At 37.6% G+C, this 23,262-nt stretch overlaps 1 protein-coding gene across 3 annotated transcripts in view; it reads left to right on the forward strand.

Moving 5' to 3' along the window:
* ASXL3 (additional sex combs like 3, transcriptional regulator) overlaps nucleotides 1-23,262 on the forward strand; it is a 135,291-nt gene that overhangs the window by 41,481 nt on the left and 70,548 nt on the right. For all 3 annotated transcript variants that reach the window (XM_021386452.1, XM_021386451.1, XM_021386453.1), the window contains 3 exons: nucleotides 10,214-10,216; nucleotides 21,552-21,660; nucleotides 22,996-23,107. In XM_021386452.1, the coding sequence (XP_021242127.1) occupies nucleotides 10,214-10,216; nucleotides 21,552-21,660; nucleotides 22,996-23,107 (224 nt within the window). The remainder of the gene's footprint in view (nucleotides 1-10,213; nucleotides 10,217-21,551; nucleotides 21,661-22,995; nucleotides 23,108-23,262) is intronic.

Here is a 23,262-nt window from a genome sequence, read left to right on the forward strand (position 1 = left end):
CAGATATATATTTTTTTTTTCTGCAATATATATCAGAGAGTAGTTCTGCATTTAATTTTACTTCTCTTTTTCAGAAAGAAAAATTATGTAAGGATATACAAGAGATGTAGACACACTGAAAATAATCAGATACATAGAGAAGCTATAAACTAGGAAAGTTTCACTAGATCATGAATCCATCCTCTCAGCAGTGCAGGTTACTTGGTGTTTTTCCTTTAGGTATTGTATATTTCCCATAGCATAGTGCTTTATTAAGTCTGATTTTTTTAAAGTGCTGAGGAGATGAGGCCTTTCACATTCTACAGAGTGTTTTACCAGTTCCTTTATCCATCGTTTGCCTGTGGTTGTATAAACTGAAGCATGACTATGTAGAAGATGGATAGATAGCTGTATAAGATCTTTGGTTTCAATACATTTACCAGCCTGCTTTGCCAGCATCTTTCGATTAAAGAGGAGCTAGGACATAGAAGAGCTTTCCAGTCTACTGGAAATATGCATCTCCTGTTGTCCAGAGCCAAAACTTTCTTAAAGTTATTTGTGAAAGTGAGATTTGACAGAATATGTTATTTTTCCATCATTGTTCCAAAATGAAGACCTGTCATATAGGTGATAAACTAGCATTTTTAAGTAAAAGCCTGAAACAAGACCTGTAAGACAGCTTAATATCAGTCCGTGCCAGTTAGAAGCACAATGCAGGAACTGTTGTTCACTAGCTGTCAAGCCTGTTCAGCTCTCTTGTGCTTAGAAAAGGCAAGAGTAATTTTCTGTTTTTCCTTTAGGAACTGTTTGGGCAAAAGCAACTCAACTCATAAGCCTGGCAGTAGTAGCCTTTGATATCAAAGTTTGAAACACAGAGTGTTATGGAGACTAGCTCGAAGGAGTCACCTTTTGAATGGACTCCCTGGTAAAATATACTTTACAAAAAGACTTTAAGCTGTTGAAGGCTTAAACCTGCAGGGCAAATTCAAGAAACCCAAGAAGCAGTTTTTTCTTGCAGGTGTAAAATGAATTATTCTAGGTTTCGACTCATTAGCTACTAATTGAAATCTGTTTGTTGTAGTTGGATATTTTTGACATTTCTGTTTTGGTTTCTGCTTTTCACTTTTGCATCGAAGACTTAGTATTTAAACCTATTGTTTATTACTGCTTTGAATTTCGTTTATTCCACAGCTGACTTCTATTGTCTTTATTTCTAAGCACTGTGTCTTAAGGGACAGGCACAACATTCCACAAAATGGTATAATCTGTTTTTTATGCTACTTCTAGTATTCCACAGAAACTTAAAAAAAAAAAATAACAAAAAACAAAAAAACCCAAATCTAAACTGAACTACATCACAGTCAATTCATTACAGATTTTCTGCTAAGTATTCAGTAAATTGTCAAGTATTAATTTTCGTTTTAAGCATATTTTTCACAGAGCAGAAGCATAGCCATTTCTGGCAGACTGAATAAATACATTTCACTTGAACGTGGAGGAAGAAAACATTGTCAAGCTTTCTATGAAAGCATTATTTTCTAGTAATAATTTATTTTCTGGATAAGCTTTCTATGAATATCTATATTTCTATGAAGATCCAGGCACGTTGTTCAGCCTACGTGTAATTAAAACATTTGTCAACTGAAGGGGAAAAAATATGAAAATATTTTCTTTTTTTTCCTTCATATTGCCTGAGCTGAAGAATTTACTGGTTCTCTCAGTCATGCACTAGCACATTTCATTTAAAATTTTAAAATGTTTTTGTAGAGTGAAGGCTGAAAAAAAGCCTCTGAATTCCACTGTCCAAGGATTATAGCAATGATCAGGTATATTTGTTCAGAGAACGTGAGAGAGACGTGAATTTTTTTTTCCAGTCTAAGGTTGGTTGATAGCAATTCAATTTAATTTTATTTTGAGTCTCATAGCTGGTCGTCTTAATTACTATGAAATTAAATGACATGCACAGTCTTCATTTCAAAACAGAATTATTATGAAAAGTGCTTAAACTTCTTTGGCTTATTTACCCTAGCATTATCTGAAGGAAAAATATGTTTTAAGCAAGATATGATTTTCTTTCAGGAGTGTGGAAAATTCCCGTACTCTGTTTGTAATTCATATAATTTGTCAGTGAGACTGACTGCTTTATGATGGCTGTATGCTAAAGCCAGTAATTGTAGGGCTGGCAAATGTTTACGTGTTTACAAAGTACTAACAAGCAAAATGGATATATCAAATAAAAATATAAATAAAAGAAAAATACTGCATGTACAAAACTGTTCATGTGCTTCAGTGTGTAAATATACTTACAGACACATGTGTGTACAGGTGCATCTTTACATACATGCAAATAAACTTGTAAATCACAGAACTGTATTCAAATATATCCTCTGCTGATTTATTCTAGTAGCAAAAACCGTATGGGAAAGAGCTCAAAACGTTACAAAGAATTGTGTTGCTGTTAGTTCTCCATAGCTGAAAGAAGAGGACAAAGATCTTTTTACTGAATTTATTTTGTTTTCATTTTATTTTGCACCTCAGCGCAGAAAAAATCATCACAACAGTTATGGTCTCTACAGTCAACTTGTTAAAATAGTTTTTTAACAGCTGCGGCATAGGAAGTACGAAAATGTATTTTGATACATTTGCTAAACACGGTCCTGTGAACAGCAAAAAATATACCATCCATTTTTTTTGTATATTTGCAACTCCATTTTCAGTCAACATAAATGTATTACCTGAGGATTTTCAAATGGATTGTATAGAGCTGCAGTCAAACATTCAACTCAAAGAAAAATTTGATCGTGTCTCCTTACTAGACTTTTATAAGCCATATCTTAGCAGAGAGAAATATTCCTCTCTTCACAGTCATACCTTATTCATGTCATCGTTTTTTTGCAGTATATACATTTCTGAACAGCTGTTTTCAAGGATGAAGCATAGGAAGAGTAAAATTAGATCAAAACCTCTGACGGGCACATTGAGAGCTCACTAAGAATTGCAACCACTTCCATCAAACTGGGGACCATGCATTCATTTCACGAAAACAAGGGCAAATATCCTACTCCATAGTTTTGTTTTTGTTGCCCTCCTTTTTTTTTTTTTTTTTTTTTGGTTTTCAATACAAAATATAAAAAATATAAAAGGAGTCTTGTTACTTACATACATTAATTATATTACATATTTTATATGTGGCCCAAGACCCAATTCCTCTTCACTCCGTGTGGCCCAGGCAAGGTTGGACACCTCTGCTCTACATGTAAGAAATAAACCAGGTGTGACAGGCTATGGCTGGAAGAAGATTTTTTTTTTTTTGGCACTTTTGACACCACAGTTGGTGTAACTGAGCATTGCCAATTGATTCTTTGTGCTTGCACCTACTGAGTGTGCAAGTTAAATTGACTATTGCAGAAGCATTAAAAAAAAGCCATCAGTATGAGTACAAAGTCTAAGAGGGTAGGAGTTTGAACTGATGACACGGTTGATACTGTCAATTTAATATTATCAGTTAATTCTTTATTAAAAAGATTTAGACACAGTGACCAGGATGACTGATAGAAAACGTAACGATTTCTGATTATGTCTGATTTTTTCATGTGGTGCTACATTATATTACATTTCTTTGCCTCTTTCTTTGTACGTGCATCTCATCCCCTACATTCAAAGGAAAATTATGAATGACTTCAGCAGAATTGAGCTTCCTTTCAGGTGGATTGCTGTGCCTGTCAAGTATGGCCAGTCTAAAACTTTTACGTATTCATTCTAGTTATCAATGTTTTACTGTTACAAATTATTTGATGTTCACTATTGTTATAACTTGAAAGCATTTTCTGTGACATTTTGAAATGAGATTGATTTTTAGTTATGTGATAAATAGGAGTTTAATTCTGTCAATTCCAGATGCAATGAACTGTTCAAAGTCAAAAAAAGAATATCTTCCAATGGCATGAATTGCAAGAACAGCTGGATTAAGTTATAACACAAAAATAAAAGTATCTGCTCAGTGCTTTGAAAAGCAAAGAAAAAACATTTTGCTCTGCTGTTTTGCCAAATGGAACTCCCCCGTGTACACAAGTATAACTTAAATGTTTTACATCCACCCAAATGTTTTAATTTGAACCAATACAATAAATCTTATATTGCTCTATTTTTTAAAGATATAGGATGTACTGTGATTGCCAGTTCTCTATTTATTTCAGGATTTGTGGACAGATATTAACTCTTAAGAAAAATATTTTAAAGAAATACTTGACAGTTATTAGGCTGCAGAATTATAGTAGTTACATTTATTTTGATGTACTGTAAGGTACTATCTTTTTTACTTATAGATATACATTTGAAGCACTAAATATTACTATAGTAATATTTACTAGAAAACAATAACTTGCTTTTGGAAGTAGTATTTATTTCTTCATGTTTATTCCCTTTCTCCTCATTCTTTATATCAGTTTGATTTTTTTGCCTCTCTTGGAGGTTGATTAAAACATACATGCTTAATTGTTCTTTAAGTAAAAAAATATTGTTAACAATTCTGAAAGGGAATGAACATTTATTTTAATTTGTTCTTTTCTGTTTTACAATAGATTTTAGAAAATCACTTTCATAAGTTTTTTTGGTCAATAGAGTATGAACTGAAGATGTAGAAATAGACTGTTCTTATTCGTTCTAACTTTTGTTTTTTTCTTGGGTTGAAAACAATTTTTTTGGATCCTGAAAATAAGTATGGTATGTCTGCATAATTATCCCATACTTTGACATTTAATTCCAAAATTCTGAATTCCATGTCTCTAAAAAGTCATGCCCAACTCGAAATTAAATAGAAAAAAAAATCCCAAAACCTGTGGCAATTTCCCTGAATTTTTGGTTGCGAGAAGTGCTACCCTTTCTTCATTTGAAATAGTAGTTAACAAAAATAAAATGAAAATGAGTTTTTTAATTGTTTTTATTTCATGAAAAGATTTATTATTTTGTTTCTGGTACAAAAAGTATAATTCTTTTGCAGGTTTAGGATACTATAGACTGGGAGAGACAGGATGGCAGGAGAGAAGAGTAGGAGAGAAAAGAGTAAGGGGAGATAAAGGAAGGAGAGGGAAAGGGTGAAGAGATTTGCTGAAAGAAGAGAAATGGGGAGAAAGAGAGAGAGGAAAAGGAAAAAATGGAAGGGAAAGAGAAACAAAAATAAGAAAAGAGGGAAAGAAAAGATGTCCATGGCCAGGTTTTGGTAGTGGATGTCCGCAGAGGTGGCCAGAGGTGTTGGGGTTTTTTCCCCCATTTTAACTTAAGTCTTTGTTTCTCGCTCTTTTAATATGCAATAAATTAATTTTCCTGAAGTTGAATCTGTTTTGCCTGAGATGCTAACTGTTAAGTGATCTCCCTGTCTTTATCTTGACTTGTGAGTTTTTCAACCTCTTTTCTCCCTGTTTCCTGTTGAGAAAGGAGAGTGAGTAAGTGGCTGGGTGGGTGCTTGGCTGCTGGACAAGGCTAATCCATCACTAGTGGAAAGAGAGAGAAGACAAAGGAGAAGAAGAGAAAGGAGAAAAAAAAAAAGGAAAGAAAAGATGAAAGAGGGAGAAAAAAAGAAAAGGATAGAGAAGTGAACTGAAAGAGGAAAGGAGAAAGAAGAGAGCATACAGAGGGAAAAGAGAGTGGACAAAATTAAAAGACAAAGAAAGGAGGAAGAAGGAACAAAAGGAGAGAACAAGAAAGAAAAGACGGGAGAGGAGAGGGAAAGAAGAGAACAGAGGAAAAGGGAAGAGAAGATTGAGAAGACTGAAATAATAAAGGGGAGAGATACAGAAAGAACTCAATTGTGTTCAAGGAATCTGTGCCTAAATACTGTTACCAGCAAAGTCAAAATTTTTAACTGACTGGGAGAGTTTATATGCAGTAGTGGTATGTGGTATGCAAGACTCTGGAAATCACTTCCTACCAAATAAAAACAGTAAAATCCTGATGTTAAAATATAGTTCAGCTTTGGTAGTGTCAGCATACGTGTATTCTTTTCAGGTAAAAAAAAAAAAAAAATCCATAGAAACTGTAATAACTAAAAATGTTCTTACTGATTCAGGAAATTGATTCCTCAGGCAGATGGATGGTGTGGCTGAAATGCCATAACATACCAAGCTCCAACAGGCCAGCATGTTGGCACATGTTGATTTTTAAGACTGGCCAAAGTTAATAAAACAATTTAATTAGGATAACTCAGGCTTAATAAGATTCTTGCTAGTGAAAGTAAAGAAAGAAAAATAAATTACTTTTAAGTCCTGCGTAGCAATTTGTTTTAAAGCTTTCCTTTCAGGGAGAAATATATTTTTTAATAAAGTAATCTCATATTACAGTCCAGTGGCTCAACATTACATAACTTATTCGATATTAAAAGATTTCTGAACTAAAAAAAATCCATAACTCTAATAAAATGTAAACAATATTTTTAAACAGTGCAGTAGTTAGTGAACTTTGCTCAGCAGCACTGGTGGATTATTTCATTTAAATGGTTATTTATTGCTGCACTTCAACCCCTTTGCCTGAAATACATTTATCTTTTTAAGATTCAACTCTAATAGCACTTAACAGCATATTCTTTTTTATTTATTTGTAGTGGGGGGAAGGTGGGAGGAGGAAATCTCTGTACACCTAATTTTATAAATGTAGTTGTGATTGGTTTTAATGGTTGCAACTGGAAAACTGCAGTGAAGTCATGTAAGAGTAGGGACACAACTTTAGGCTTGAGTGGAAAAGATGGGGAAAGCATGGAGCTCTTTCAAACCCACCGAGTAACTCCAGTGGAAAATGGGGGAAAGTGGGATTTCAATTGACAATGGTAACTACTCCATAGAGGTACAACTGTTGCTGGCATAACTTCAGGATGATGTGTGTCACTGGCACAGCTGTGGTAGCATGAGCCTCTGCTGTGGGTGCTAGGGAAGGCTGGAGATTCTCCTCATCGGTCAGTGGAGGAGAATGGCTGGAAGTTGTGGCTGCATCAGGATTGCTTTCTGGTTGTACCATGTGGAATAGGTGTCTTGCTCAGCCTTCTGAACTAAACATGGCCCACAGTGGTTTTCTGGCAACATTTTTTCTGCCTCCTTTCCCTTTTTCACTGTGCAACAGAGTTAATGAAGCCTCTTTCAGATGCTGTATGGGCTTGCTCTGTGGATGGTGCAGTAGCTCAGAAGTCCTGCTGTTCTTTTGCGGTACAGTTTGTCACTCTTTCAAGTCTGCAGCAGTGGCAAGTAGTATGAGACCTAGCAGTTGTGGCAGCTTCCAGGCTTCCTCTTCAGGAAGCTTCGGTAAACATCTGGGAGATGCTGCTTCTGGGACTTCTGGTGGCTCGCTGCTGTAATTTACAGCCAACTTCTTGAGGTGTTTGTCGGCTCTTACACATTCGCTACTTCCTGATAATGAACTACCTATGCATTTTGACTTCAGCTAACTTGATCAAGCAGTGTCAAACAACCATTTGATGAGTGTTTGAGGAACAGCTGTAGAATTAGTAGGCAAGAGTGCAGTTCCCAGAGCCCAGGAAACAGAGGCAGCTGAAACAGACTGATAGTTGTTACAGCAATTAGTACAAGAGGAGTACAATGGGGCACAGAAAATCAGCTCAGAATGATATGGGAATGTGACGGTACTGATGTGGCACAGGGCATGGTCAGCAACAGCTGTTCCTGGCACATCAGAGGCCTTGACCCAAAGAGAACTCTGGATCTTTTGCTGCTTCAAGGAGTGCACAGATCCTGTCCCCAGGACTGGTGTTGCAGAGTGCTGTGGCCTGGCCCATGGGATGTGCACTCTGTTCAAGGTAGTGAGTTGCCAAGGAAAAAAGCTCCAAGAGGAGGAAAGGAGTCTGTGCAGCATGATACAGATCAAACAAGAGATCAACAGAGTCTTCACAAAAGCAAGAACCTGAGCCCCATAATGTGGAGGAATGGCAGCTAGAGATTATATTCAAGTAACCTGTGAATAGAAACTGCTGAGATTGGGAAACTGGAAATTTATGACTGCTGGCAATAGAAAGAAGATTCTCAGCTTGCAGAGAAGGACAGGCGTAGTATCCTGGAAGGAGGTGAGCAGGATTGTCAGGGGAGACATCAGAGCCAGCTGAAGCCTCTCCAAATGTGTATATGAGGATGAGAAGGAGTGTTACAGCTGTTGGAAACCCAATCCTATCAGAGACAGAAGCACTCATCTGCCAGCTTGGTGTACAAAAAGGCCCAGGGAAGCTGTTCTATCCTTCTTAGTGAACAAGAATGGCTCATTACAGTCTTCAGGAAGTTGAACATGCGTGGCAGAAAACTGCTAAGAATGAGCAAGTGTAAGTCATTCCTCACTAGCGTTCTGTGATCAGATGGCTGGTTCAGTGTGTAAGAAGAGATCAGTGGATGTTGTTCACATTGACTTAGCAAGGCTTTTGACATAGCCTGCCGTATTGAACTCACTGAAGTTTTGGGACAGACTCAGGTGGATGAAAGACAACAATATGTGGATGGAAATTTGCCTGGACTGAATGGCCTGAATTGTTTTTATCAAAGGTGCAAAATCCACTTGGTGACCAGTTACGGCGTGGTGTTACTCAGGTGTTGATGCTGAAACTGCTGCTGCTGAAGGGTTCTATGAAAGATCTAGATGGTGGAACAAAGAGTATTTTCAGCATGTTTGGATTAGCTGGGTTGATGCACCAGCAGGGTGGGCTGCTGTTCAGAGGGACCGAGACAGTAGAGAAGTGTGCTAACAGGAACCTTACGAAACTCAACAAAGGCAAGAGCAAATTCCTTCATGTGGAAAACAGTAACCTATGCAGCAGCACAGAGTCATAGAACAGTGCAGATTAGAAGGGATCTCAAAAGAACATCAGGTCCAACCTTCTGTGGGAAAGGGAGACTAGGTGAGATAATCTAGCTTGCTATTCAGTCACATCTTGAAAACTGCCAGTGATGAGTACTCTACCGTATCCCCATGTAGGCTGTTCCAGTGACTGATTGTTCATATAAAAAAATTTCTTCCTGATACCAAGAGGAAGCCTTCATTCTGGTTCAACTTGCACCTACTCCCCATTGTCCTCTCTGGTGGCTCCTTGTGAACACAGAGCCTTCATACACTTTGTAGCCACTCTTCAAGTGATGAGGTCCTCTCCTCTCCTTCTCTCCTGGCTGAAAAGAACCAACTCCTTCAGCCTTCTCTCAGTTCAAGTTCTCCAGCCCTGGGACAATATAATCAAAGAGCCCAGTACAGGCTCCTTGTGCTGGAGATCAGCCTTGCTGAAAGAAACCATGGTGGTGGACAACAAACTGGACATAAGTAAGCTTCTGCAGCAAAAAAAGGTAAATCAGATCCTGTACTGCATCTGTGGGGCAATACAAGAAAAGACAGAGATGTGATCCCACTCTACTCAGTGCTTGGCAAGTGTTATACAGAGTGTATCCAGTTCTGTTTGACACAATTCGGTGCATGTTGGGAGCTTTCTGGCTAGAAAGCAACTTTGCAGAAAATTTCCTGGGAGTCTGGTAATTAACAGTCTGAATGTTAGTCAGTAGTGTGGCCTTGCAGCAAAGAAGGCCAAACCGACTTTGGGCTGTGGTAGCAGGAGTATGTATGGCTAGCAGGTCAGACAAACTGATCCTTCCCCTCTCCTTGGCACTTATGAGACCACATCTGGAGTGCTGTGTCCAGTTGTGGGTCCCCCAGTACAGGAAAGACATTGACATACTGGAGCAAGTCCAGTAAAGGTCCACCAGGGTGGTTGGAAGCCTGAGATGCGATGTATGAGGAGAAGCTGAGAGCAGGGCTTGTTCACACAAGAGAAGGGAAGACTTGGGGAGATCTCATGGCAGTCCACAGCTAACTAATGGGAGGGTGTAGAGAAAAGAGTCAGGCTTTTCTTGGAGGTTGTACAGTGATAGCATGAGAGGCAACTGATGCAAGCTGAAACATGGAAAATTCTGATTTGGTACTAAGAAAAATATTTTCCCAGTAAGAGCAGTTAAGCACCAGAGGAGGTTGTCCAAAGAGGGTTTCATTTTTGGAGATTGCACAAAACTGAGTGGCGGTGTTTTGAGCAGAAGGTTGGACTGGATGACTTCTGGAAGTTCCTCCCATTGTAAATTAGCTATGATGATATGAGTGTGTGAACCTTGGTGCAGCTGACTGTTCTTAAAAATAGCTATGTGTGTATTTTGCATTTGACTAACCAGTAATATGTTGATAACGCACACAAAATATTCCAAAAAATGGTACAGAGAAAGTTGACGTTGTGGAGGCTGGCCAGTTAAAAAGCCAAATTAAATAAGAGAACTTGGGATAAATTCATAGAGGTCCCTTGTGTAGTATGATTAAATTTTAGAGACCAAAAGGCATTTGGTGATTACTGACTATGTCTTGTTCAGCATAGTCACTTTACTTTCCACATTAACCATATTTTAAGAGTAAGCTTCACCCAGCTTGAAGCCAAGAATATTTGGAAGGGTGTTTTTTCTTTTTTTTTTCCTTTTTTTTTTTCTTATGCATTGCACATTTTGTAGCAATGTTTTTCTTGGGCTTAGTCCATTTCTGATTGTAGAACAGTCATTACTTCATTTTTCTAAACATATGTATTTAAAACCCACAAGGACTTGTGAAATCTGATACTAAAATAAGACATCATGTATATCAAAACCCTGGTTTCTTTAAGAAAGCCGTGTTTTAACCTCTTCTCCAGAGTTCCTTTCATGGGAGAGGAATTCGTTTTTTCTTTTCTTTATAATTTTGTCCTTCATGCTGATCTTTAGTATTAGGGTAGAAAATGAAAAGTGGACTACTGTTTTTTAATGAGATCAGTTAAAACTATTAAAAAGTAATATTTTATTAAGAGAGTAGAGAAAGAAACATATTCTTGCGAAGGAAGTAGCTGTCACGAGAGGACTGTATTATTTGACCAGTTTATGAATATGTTACACGAAGAAATCAAAGTTTCTTTCAAGTTGGGTTGAATGAGGAGGGTGTTCTCTGTCCAGAGGACACTGTAGCTGTTGTGACCACCTCTGATACATGTGGATTTCTTGTTCTTTTGGTGTAACTTTCTTTTTGAAACATTTTTTCTTTTAGAAGGATTTCAAAAGGTACTCTTCTAATCTTTGCCTGTCTTTGAAAAACACATTTAAATGCTCCCCCTCACTTTGGCTAGCGTTGCTTTATTCTCGTGTTGTTTGTTCTACATCTAACAAAATGGGAGGGATTTAAAGTACAGGAATGCTTTTACTGTGTATCCTTTTTCTGAGATTTTTCTTCTTGGAGAAACCTGAGGTTTTCCCAGATGTTACAAAACAGAGAAAGCGTAAACATTATCTGTAAAACATGTCTCATTTTCTTTGTGGTTGAGTAATGCTTGTTACCGTAAGTAAAAATCATTTAAAGAGGTAACATGGTGTTACAAGCACAGTTTTTAGAACATTAAAGATATTTGGAGAGACAGACTCAGAGAAATGACTGACAATGTACAAGGGTTATCAGCAAAAACAAGAACTAGTGATATCTAAATTTCAAGGAAGCATGTTTGTATTGTTCTGTCTGCAGTTTCTAATGTGACATTGTTAAGGTGGTTTTGTGTGACTTTCATTTTTTCTTCTCTTCATATGTTTTAAATTACTAACAAAAATTTGGTTTTACCATGGAAGGCCTTTTTTTTTTTTCCTGGAAGATTAATGTGGCTGTTGTCATCAGGTTTGACACTATGAGAAGTTTTTCCAGACTGATCAAGGAGCTACAGTACATTTTCCTCTAGATATTAGAAAGATTATCAGTGTTGCAGAGTACCAGAACTTCATATCTGTAGTGGAAATGCTACAGAAGGCAGGGCCAACCCAGGGGAGCTCAGGTGCATGCAATGTACCTGAGTGACCAGAAGGTGGGGAGTAGGATGCACCCCTTCCCAGATATCATTTAAGGGTTGGCAGTGGAGGTGAGGGTATCTCACTGGAGATTCCTGCCTACGGGAGGCCTTTTAAAGGTAAGCAGTTTTTCTTCCTTTGTTTCTGCATCCATGGCTGCTGCATTTGGGCTTGTTCTCATTTGCTGCAGCTTGGGATTTTGCCACTGTGCTATTATTGCTGTACTTTCCATCCCATTATAGTGTTACAATATGTCATAGAATTGTAGAGTGGATGTCGTGGCCTCAGACCAGAGAGTTCTCTAAAGGTAAGGGTGGAAATGCTGAGCTTGACTGAAATGCTTGTCAAAGGCTGCTGTACAGAGTAGAGGGCAGATCTGATGTGTTTTCAGTAGTCTTTACTGGAAAAAAAAAATCAGATATACTACAGTGCTACAATACAGCAAAAAGATGATAAATAAATGAAGTCTAGGCTGGCATTTGCAAGCGTGAACCAAACTCTTAGCTACTGAGAGACAGAGAGAAGAGAGTTGGCTGGTCACATATGATAGCTTTGCTTTACTAAGGAACCTATGTATCTTACTGTGGTCAGTGGGTGAACTTGTTATTGAGATTTTGAGCAGCTTTTTCTATTGTCCTGCTAAGGAATGCGGAGAATACCCTTGCACGATACTTGGCTTGAAGATGGTATCCACACTGAGATTCTCTCTAGTTAAATTATTTCACATTTGAAGCACAGTGAAGAGATTTTGTTACATCACCAAGAAAACAATACTTCACTTAACTGTGATTCCAGCTGCTTGTAACTCCCTTGCAAGCTACAGTGGGCAAAACTCAAGTTCATCCTTAAGTTTCCTGTTTTAGGAGTCACCACTTGAGTTAACTTCAGTGAAAGCTGGTAGGTATGCTCTGCTAGCTAGAGGCAGGCATGAGGTGTCTGTGATGAGTGTGTGGCTTTTTTTTTTTTTTTTTTGGCATGTCTGTACTAGTCTTTATTCGTTTCTCCATCACACTAAAAACATATCTCGTGTAGAAAACAAAGAAATCTATGTAGAGGCTGGATACGAAGCAATTCCAGCAGTATGCACGGGATCATTCCCTATCATCTTCTGGAATTTGCTTACATTTTGCAAGACTTTGTGGCCAGATCAGCTGTCCTAGTCTGCTTTGTTCCCTGGTAGCAGTAAGCTCTCTGGCTACTTACTCAGCTCAGAAATAGCAGCCATGTTCATGTTATTCTGAGGCTGAAAGTCAGATGCTAAATGTGAAGCATGAATAGAAGCAGATATCTAAAAATTTTTGTAGGGTACCGCCCAGATGACAACAGATAAGATTAATTGTGCCCAAAATTAGCATGAAGTTGATTTTTAAAAAGAAACTTAATACAGATTTATTTTTTTAAAGAACGTAAGCTTTTAAAATACTTATAAATATCCGTTTGAATCATAGAATGGTTTGGGTTGGAACGGACTGTGAAGATCATCTTGTTCCAACCTCCTTGCTTGTGGGCAGGGCTACTACCTACCAGATCAGGCTGCCCAGGGCCTCATCTGTGCAACCTGGCCTTGAACACCTCTAGAGATGGGGCACCCATGGTTTCTCTGGGTAGTCTGTGCCAGAGTCATCACACTCTGAGTACAGAATTTCCTTCTAATATCTAATCTAAATCTGCCCTCTTAATTTAAAGCCATTCCCCCTTGCCCTATCACTATCTGCACATGTAAAAAGTCACTTTCCCTTTTATATATGTCCCCTTAGGTACTGGAAGGCTGCAGTGAGATCTCCCTGGAGCCTTCTCTTACGAAGAAAAGCTAAGCGAGCTGGGCTTATTCAGCTTGGAGAAGAGAACTGCTCCAGCTCTCTGATCATCCTGTTGCCCTCCTCTGGACCTGCTCCAAAAACTCTGTGTTGTTCTTGTGTTAGGGACTGCAGTACTGCAGATGGGGCTTCCCAAGGGCAGAGTAGAGGGGGACAGTCACCTCCCTCAATCTGCTGGCCACCCCTTTTTTGATGCAGCCTAGGACACTGTTGGTCTTCTGGGCTACAAGAGCACACTGCTGGCTCATGTCCAGCTTTTCATCTACCAGGACCGCCAAGTTCTCCACAGTGAGATCTCACTGCTCTCAGTGAGTTCTCCTAGTCTATAGACATACCTAGGATTGCCCCAACACCCAAGTGCAACATCTTGCTGAATGAGATTCCTGCTGAATCCCATTAAGTTCATAAATTGAGAGAACTTATATTAAGAGAAAAACTTGAATGTAGTTTATTCAAACTGCATAAGTGGTATTCTACTTGTATGCACTTCAGTTCCTATAAAACCTTACCAAACAACTGTTTAAAGGTTAAGATTTTATTTATTATGCCTGTATTTATTATTTAAGTGGTTAAGACTTTAGAATGTAACTAGATTTGACAGTCACACCTACTGAAGGTACCGAGTATTTTCTGTAGTGCAAATTAGTACTTTTAAAGTTCAGAAGCTAATTGGAACTTCAAAAAGAAAAATGTTTTTTTCTTGTTCCAATTTATGAGTAAAACTTTGTGTGAAAGGCTGAGATCTACCAGCTCGATAGTTTCACTAGTCTTCACAGAAAACTAATAGATGTTTCCCTGGCTACTTACTACTTACATAGTAAAACATAATGTTTTTATTGTTTAATAAATTTGACTGGCTGCATAATATTTTGAAAAGTCTCCATTCTTCTTTTTTTATATCCAGTATATTTAGCGTGTTTTAATTCAGTATTTAAAAGCAAATGTTCTAATCAAATTCCAGTGTCTTTCCAAAAATAGCTTACATACTTTTCAGCTTTTAGTAAGATGTCATTGCTATTTTAACATCGTAAAGTACCATTATTAGATTAATTATTGTAAGTTAAGTTAGATAATTGCTGAATATATATATATAGTCTTCTGATTAGCATGAAGTAATACTACATTAAAGGTCTATCTATTTGCTGATTGAGGTATTTTAATCATTTCAAGCAATGAAAGAATTAACCTCCCAGTAGGAAAACAAATGAAAAAAATACTAAAGCAAGCTTTAAATTAATTGTTCAAATCAAGTTTTCTGTTTGATAATTTAAATTGGTTTAGTTTGGATTAACATGTTTAGTTCATGATTTTGCTGTCTGTTGAGTTCAAACAAATTTTTACCTGGAACACACAATTTGTATTTAACATTGGATAAGAAAATTAATTTACTTAGTCATCTTGTGTAGAGATCCACAAAATATCCAGGAAAGATATGGAATGAGGGCAGGACTTCAGCATCACGTGATTTGATCTGCTTAGACTGACTTGAAGCTTTTGCTGCTGAAAAGCTTGCTGATGGGAAGCTTTCTGCTGATCCTGTGGCTGTCGCACTGCTGTGGTTTAACCTGGCCGGGTGGCTCAGCACTGCACCATCATTCTCTCACTACTCCCCTTCTCAGTGAGATGGAGGAGAGAATCAAAAAGTGGAACTCATGGGTTGAGATAAAGCTATTTACTAAGAGAGAAAAAGATAATTATGACAAATATATATATGGATGTATATAACAAGTTATGCACAAGTAATTGCTCACCACCTCCTGACTGATTCCAGCTAGCCCCTTGAGCAGTGGAAGAGTGAGATCAACTCACTCTCTGTTCAAAACTCCTTCCTCTTGATGTCATATGGTATGGAATAGCCCTTTGGCCAGTCTAAGTCAGCTGTCCTAATTCTGTTCCCTCCTCATTGGGTCCTTTGCTGTAAATGGCCTTGGTTTTATATAACACTGCTTAGCATAGAATAGAATCATGGAATCAGAATCGCCAAGGTTGGAGAAGTCCTCCAAGATCCCGACTCCCACCTCACCACAATGTCCCTTCGGGTAGTTGTAGAGAGCGATACAGTCTCCCCTGAGCCTCCTCTTCTCCAGGCTAAATAATCCCAGTTCCCTCAGATGCTCCTCCGAAGGCCTGTGCTCCAGTCCCCTCACTGGCTTCATTGCCCTACTCTGAACACACTCCAGAGCCTCAATGTCTTGTAGTGTGGGGTCCAAAATTGAACACAATACTCAAGATGTGGCCTCACCGGTGCTGAGTACAGAGGGATGATCACTTCCTTGCTCTTGCTGGCAACTGTTTCTGATACAAGCCAGGATGCCGCTGGCCACCTGGACACGCTGCTGGCAGCAACTATAAACATCAGTGTATCATCAAAATTGTTTTTCTCCTGGAACCAAAACAAAGCATCATACCAGACACCTGAAATAAATGCTTCCATCCCAGCTGAAAGAAAGACAGCCACTTAAATACAGTGCAATGTCTCAAGGTTTTTTCAGTCTCCCTTTCACCAGACCTCTGGTACTTCTTCCACCTGAGCTGGGTTGGACAAGCTCACCTCAGCCCCAGTGCCAGGGCTGCAGCAGCACTGTTCATCAGGCATGGCTGTATACAGGGCAGCAGCTGTCTGCCTGAAAAAGTATATGCAGTTAATCTCAGGCTTAACATTTCTATTTAATAAAGAGATAAAGAATCCTAGGAGGCTGTGCTGGACTCATTCTCAAGAGGTCATTCAATACCAGCGTTAAGACTGGGACAGGTTCCAGTATGTGAATCAGCTAGGACAGGTGTTTATTTAATCCTTTGATGAAAGTTATTTTACAAACTTCCTTGTCTTGTTCTAGTGTTGATTAAAACAATAACAGTTACTTTCGCGCTTCTAGACAACCTGTGAACTTTCTTTTTCTTCCTCCAGTAGCCATGAAGAATATTTCTTTCTCTTGACTTCCAAAAGCATTCTAAATCTTCCAAAAAATTACAGTTCTGCTTACTTTTACTCTACTGAGTCACACAAATGTGTTTTCTGTGATTTTTCCCCACAAGTCGTATTTTCTTATTTGTTACAATGGTTGTTGTTCTTTAGGCTTTCTACTTTTTGTCTATACTTCTCGTTACGTAGGCCCAGCATTTGACAAGTATCTCTGCTAGCACTTAACATAACCAAATATTTACTTTTTATGAATCTCAGATGGCAATCCAGTTGACCCATTCTGTTACAGTTGTGGTTCCATCATTACCTTCTGATTAATTTCAGCATGCTTGTGTCTCTCCCTTTGATTTGCCATGAGTATATGTATTTTCAGTATTTGATTTTGTATTCTGTATAGCACTTATAGACTCTCATGTTGCTGATTTTAACCTCTGTCTTCAGTTCACTGAGGTATCTGTAACTTTAGGTCTTTCTTCCAGGGTACTTGCAATCCCTTGATATAATTTACAAGCATGATAAGCTCATTTTAGCTGTGTGACTTCCTGTCAGGTCTAGAAATCAGTTATGGACCCTTCTGCTTTTACTTTGTTTTCGGCTTTGTGACTATTTATGAATCTGTATAAGATGAGCAGATGATTGCAAACAAAAATTAACAATCATGTTTATGACAACAAGGTGCTCCTGTTCTGTCACTTGTAGACCCATTTAAGATCCTAGCAAGAACCCTGGGAAGCTCTGGGAGGGAGCTGAAGGGCTTGAAGTGCTGCCTGCTTTGGGGCCGGATGCCCTGTGTGCCTGTGCTCAGGGTGCTTCCCCTGCCTGCTGCGCTGTATAGGTGGGACAGGCTGGCTTTAGGCATCTTGTTTTCCATATTTAAAACATCTGATTTTCCAAGATCATTTTTCTCTTGGCAAGCAGACTAGCAAAGGCTATTAGAATTAAAAGTATCACAATAGAAGTTTTCAGGGTTTCTGACAAAACTATGTGTTCGAGAAGTTTTAAATATACAAATACATTGTGGTTTTACTGCTGTTTTTACATATTGTTTTTCTCTGGGGAGGGCATCAATGGAGAAAAGTAACAGAAATTTGTTGTCGCTGTACATGAGCGACAGAAAGCAGAGCTTTCTGTGTGGAGGCTGTTGAGGATGGAGTTTGGCTTTAGGTAGCACCAGCTGCATGACCAGTAGAGGGAGCCCAGAATCACAAAATGTTGGATATTTTTGACTGGGGAGTTGGGCTGAGAATCTTGCTTTTAAAATGTACAGGAATTTTATGACATTATTTGGAAGGATGCTTGACTGCTTCCAACTCACAGTGCTTCCGAGGAAGAGCATATCTGAAACCTTGAATTCCCTAATGTCTTCTAAATGATCAAATTGTATTAAGAACTTCTATATTGGAAGACTAATCAGTATTTTCTTTTCTTTTCTATGTTGCTGGTTGTTGCGACTCCATATCACCTTTGCAGAAAGTAAGTAACTTAAAAAAAAAAAAAAAAAGTTTCTGAAACTGCGGATGCAGGTATACTGTTTTTATGTTTGTATGTATGTTTGTATAAAATAAACATACCAGCAGAAAATGGTAATTTTAAATATATAGTTTAAGAGGCACCACTGTATATATATATATATATATATATGACTTTTAAACCACAACGGTTGAAAGAAATCTCACCTAAGAGATGATAAATAATATAGAATTTGAGCATCTGAAGGCTGTAGATGCTAAATATATTCTTCATGTGTAGGCTATGGCAACAAAACTTTCTGCATTTTTGGATTAAAATATGTTATGGCTATAAAAATTCACAGATATCAAGTTGCAAAGTAGAGAGTTTTTATACTCAATTTGATTTTACTGAATCAAAATTGAAGCCATTTGGAGTGTTTAGAAAACTTTGGTGAAGTTGTGCAGCATTTCACATTCAGAGATACTCATAGTTTTTTATTTGGCCACCCTTGGCTGCTCTATTAATATATGTCAGCAGCTCTGAGAAGAGTATAGCCTTAGGCTGGAGGAGAATTTAGAAAGTATGCAGTAAGTATTACATGCTACCCTATGATTCAGACATCAGTCTGTGTCATGGGATCTTTGAATGCTGGGTTTTCTAACCACTGTTCTTTGTGTTGCGATAACATGTACTGTAAGCATGTCCGTCACCCCTTGTGGGTAATGACTGAGAATTTTAAGGATGCCTGTGCTGACGGAATAGGCAAATGTCTGTTTAACATGGATCAGAATAGCAATGATAAGGAACACCATGAGATTCCAGTTTTAGCTGCTAGCTAGCATCTGGATTATTATTTTGTTTGCAACTTAAGGATGTGTGCTTTGTGTTGTGCCTATTATAGACAAATGCAAGTTCACTTTTTAAGAAGAGTGGATACGGCCCCTTGGTTACAGGCCAAATTATATCAGAGTTGCAGATATCTTTATGAAGCAGGCATAACAGTAGTTAAAGTACCTCTTGGCTCAGTAGCTGATGCAGATTTCTTTGTAAGTCTGAGAGTAGTTTCTATTGTCCACTTGCCAGTTGGCTAGACTTTGAAGATTAAGATATCTGCTGTGAACACAGTAGTGGTCACGAGATATTGCCAAATCCTCTATTCTGGGTTCATTCATCATGTATCACTTTAATTGCTTAATGATATCTAAAAATAAATGAGGGATCCAGAATTTCTACATAGGGCTAGGAGAGTGAAGCAAATCACTGCATACATGCATGCACAGTTTCGTTTCTTATTGATATATTGTTTGTCTTCCACTGCAGAGTCAGCAAGTTCCTTCTATCTTGCAGAGAAAATCTTAATCTGTGACAACATTTCACTAAAAAGATCCAAGACTATGAGGGTCTAAACTGCCTCATGTTGTATATGCTACCATATGGAAGAAATTATGCAGCTAGAACTGCTCCATTAAACATCCGTGTCTTTGCTTGTCAAATGTTAATACAATATGAAAAATGTGTAAAGAGAAGTAAACTACACATTCCAAAACTTTTTAAAGTAATTGTTAAATTCAATTGAAATGAAATCTCTTAGTATCTTCTATGCTACTGTTAGTAGTATCACTGTATTTCTGCAATACTTGCTTTTGTAGTATGTTACAGTACTACATCAAAACCAGATGTGAAATTAGATTTGCCCCCTCAAAAAAGAAAAACAACAAATTTTTTTTAGGATTTTCATGTTGAATGGTCATATTTAGAATACTGAACAAAATACATTTATGTTAAATAGCTGATGCATTTATCAACAAGCACCATTTTTACCTGTACTTCTGATTTTGGATGTAGTAATAGTAATAATATGTAGTAATGGATGTAGTAATAGTAGTAAATAAATTATATTGGACAGGATGCAATTATAAGGGTAAAAGGCTTCAAGCTTAAAGAAGGTAGATTTAGGTTGGATATAAGGAAAAAGCCTGTTACAGTGAGGGTAGTGAGGCACTGGAACAGGTTGCCCATAGATGTGGTTGATGCCCCATCCCAAGAGACTTTCAACATGAGGCTGGATCAGGCCCTGGGCAACCTGGTGTAGCTGTGCATGTCCCTGTTTATTGCAGGGGAGTTGGACTAGATGACCTTTAAAGGTCCCTTCCAACTCTAAGGATTCTATCATTCTATGATTCTACCACATAATCTGTCTTGCCATTAAACATACATGTACAGGAAGGATGAATCTTGTTGTGATGGAGCCGTATGAATTAACACAAAGCATCGGCATACTGTGAAAGATGACAATTTCAGTCCAGTTTTATATTTAAAAGAAGACCGGTCTTGTGACTTTCAAAAAGGATGTTTTGTTGCAATATCGCATTAGAAAGAACAGTTATTTCTGATGGACTTCTGAAGCCCTGATCTTGCCTTATAGTTGAGTATACAATTAATCCTGAAATACTCAGCAGCACGCTAAATTTAATGCGCAGGCATTGTTCCACTTAACCAAGTGGAATATATTTACGTGGCTCAAGATAAGCGCTCGTGCAGGCTGACGACCCCAGGGAAGAAGCACAGTTTCAGAGTCAGTCCCTGAGTATGTGTACAGCAGTCAGTAAACGAGGACAGAGATATGACAGTGCATCTGAACATCTTGTACTAACATTTCATTTTAAAATTAAAATGAAATAAAACGTTTCTGATACCAACTTTTCACAATTGTATAGGTGTATCCATGGTAGAAACATTTGCATTCTTTTTCTGCTGTATCCATGCATATTTAATAAATAGATTTGTGTACAAGTACTCTTTTTTTCTTAACACATTGTGTTTCTATTTAAATAGTCCCTTAACGTGCATTCCGCAATGATATCGTGTTTAATTACTACCTTGAGTAGGTCAATCTCTTAATCTTTAAAACAATTCTAGTTAAGTAAGATAGTGCTTCACAGAATCGTATAAATGTGCTTATATTTATGTATAGTAATTCATGCTGACCACATTAAGCCAGGAGAAGGCTTAACTATATATCACTTTTAATTTTAATGCGTTCTTCCTTGGCTCTGTATTGTTCTTTTGTTGCCTTTCATCCTCTAGGATGCAGCTGCCCTTGAACTTGGTGCTGTTTTGATCATTCATGTGCAGCAGCCGCGTTGTCTGTAACATTTTAAAAATGAGGCTTCGTGGTGTTATTTACGTAGTAATTTCACATAAATATTTGGACTATGGTTCTCTTTAAATGTGGAGCTGGTTGCTGCATGAAGAAAAGCATAATTATAATTCACAGACTTTTTGCCTCGAGCCTAGGGGACAGATGCATATGATTAAGTTTGAAACTGGCCTGTTATTGTAATGTAGATGTTTTCAGCATTGAGAGAATTAAAAAAAAAAAAAAAAAGAAAGAAAGAAAGAAAAAGGAGAAAAAAAAAGCCAGGCAAGCATGATTTAAAAAAAAAAATAGACTGAGGGAATAGTTTTACAAGAGGGACTCAATCTTGGACTGCTTTATTTTTGCACAATTTTATTTTTCAGTGGAACTTCTCCATTAGCTTGCCTGAATGCAATGCTTCATACTAACACTCGCGTAGGTGATGGAACATTCTTCAAAATCCCTGGGAAGTCAGGACTCTACGCTCTCAAAGTAAGTTTAAATGCTGTGAATAGGAAGTGCATAGTGCTATTAATCCTCTTTATGAATGTTTCAATAGATAGAAAGGTAAACAGATTAGATTCTTTGGAGAGGAAATGACCTGATAGTCCTACTAACTGCTTTCAGATGTCTTTTAAAAGGATTTATAATGAAAGTAAACATTGAATGTTTTATCCTAGAAAGCGTATACATGTTCTTGACTTTGGCATATTGTATAAAAAACATGCAGCTTAACTAAAATGCTGATTTTTCCGAGTTGTTCACAGAACAGCCATTGTTTTATGAGCAGTGAGATCAAGAGGATCACAGACTTTCTTGTTAAATAATTGTATTAATGTTTGATTTTTGAATAGTGAAAAATTGTTCGTGAGTCTAATAAAAATCAGCGTTAAATTTTCTGTTTACATCATTCGTTTTGACAGGGAATATAGTTATAGTGATGGAGTTTTGCCTTTGTGCTGTTTCTTTTCTGCTTTATTTGTCTTTTTTGGTGTGTATCTGGTGATTTCCGTGGAAGACATTTTTTTTATTATACATGATTGAACTTAAAGTGGCTTCAAAATCAAAGTGGAGGAATGTGAAACAGAGGAGAGAAACTAGAGTGAGATTATCTGTTTGGCCGCCTGAATGTAGTTAATTAAAATTTGAAGCTGGGGGGGAGGAGGTGAAAGGAAGGCTCTTCTGTAATTTATGGCAGACAAATTGCATGGAACAGTTTAAAAACATAAAACCGTATAGATTTGTTTGCTCCTGATAACTAAAAATTCTGTATCTGAGATTGAATTAATAGGTTTCCATTTCCTAATTTACTAAAATAAATGCTGTTGTTTTGCTTTAAATCTGGAGATATTCTTGGCACATACCCAAGTATTCACAATCACTCCCATGCTCGTGAGCTCCAGGTTGCTTTAGCTATTTGAATTCAGGAAACAGGCAAAAGCTAAAAAGAAACATTAAAGGATTTGTTTTGCTGCAGCGTTCTGGACACTCAACTCAAAGACTAGGATTTTTAACAACCAAACAAGGCTGTTTCTGTTAAAAGAATTAAAAAAAAAAAAAAGTGGAAGAACTTGCATTTTATTTGGCAGTTTTTAAATATAGAGTATGTTTTTCTTCACAAAGTAGCTTTTTTGGTATTGCTTTGTAAGTTGTTTCACGAAAGTCTGTTTTTATGTTTTTCTCTGGAGTAACTCACAAGCGTATTTCATTTCATTTTTTTGAGATGTAAGCATGAGTATACTGCAGTAATCTATTTTTGGAGATGCAGCAGGGTCATATCTGATTTTTTCTTGTTAATTTTAGTTTTCTTTTTCATTTTAACTGCAGAAAGAAGAATCAACGTGCCCTACTGATGGAACATTGGATTTAGGATGTGAATCTGAGTTAGATGGCACTGAAATGGCTGAGACAAACAATAATAATGGAGAAGAAAATGGTGGTAGGTGTTTTAATTTCAATATTAGAGGACATGTTTTGAGAAAAGAAAAAGTATTGTCTACCTAAGATTTTCCTGGTGTGGTTTCTCAAGAGTTTAAGTAATGTTTTGCATGCAGTGGACTATTTCTGAGTGTCCTCTTATCTTTTGTGGCCTTA

The sequence above is a fragment of the Numida meleagris genome, chromosome 2 (genome assembly GCF_002078875.1).
Source record: "Numida meleagris isolate 19003 breed g44 Domestic line chromosome 2, NumMel1.0, whole genome shotgun sequence".
Classification (NCBI taxonomy): Eukaryota; Metazoa; Chordata; class Aves; order Galliformes; family Numididae; genus Numida; species Numida meleagris.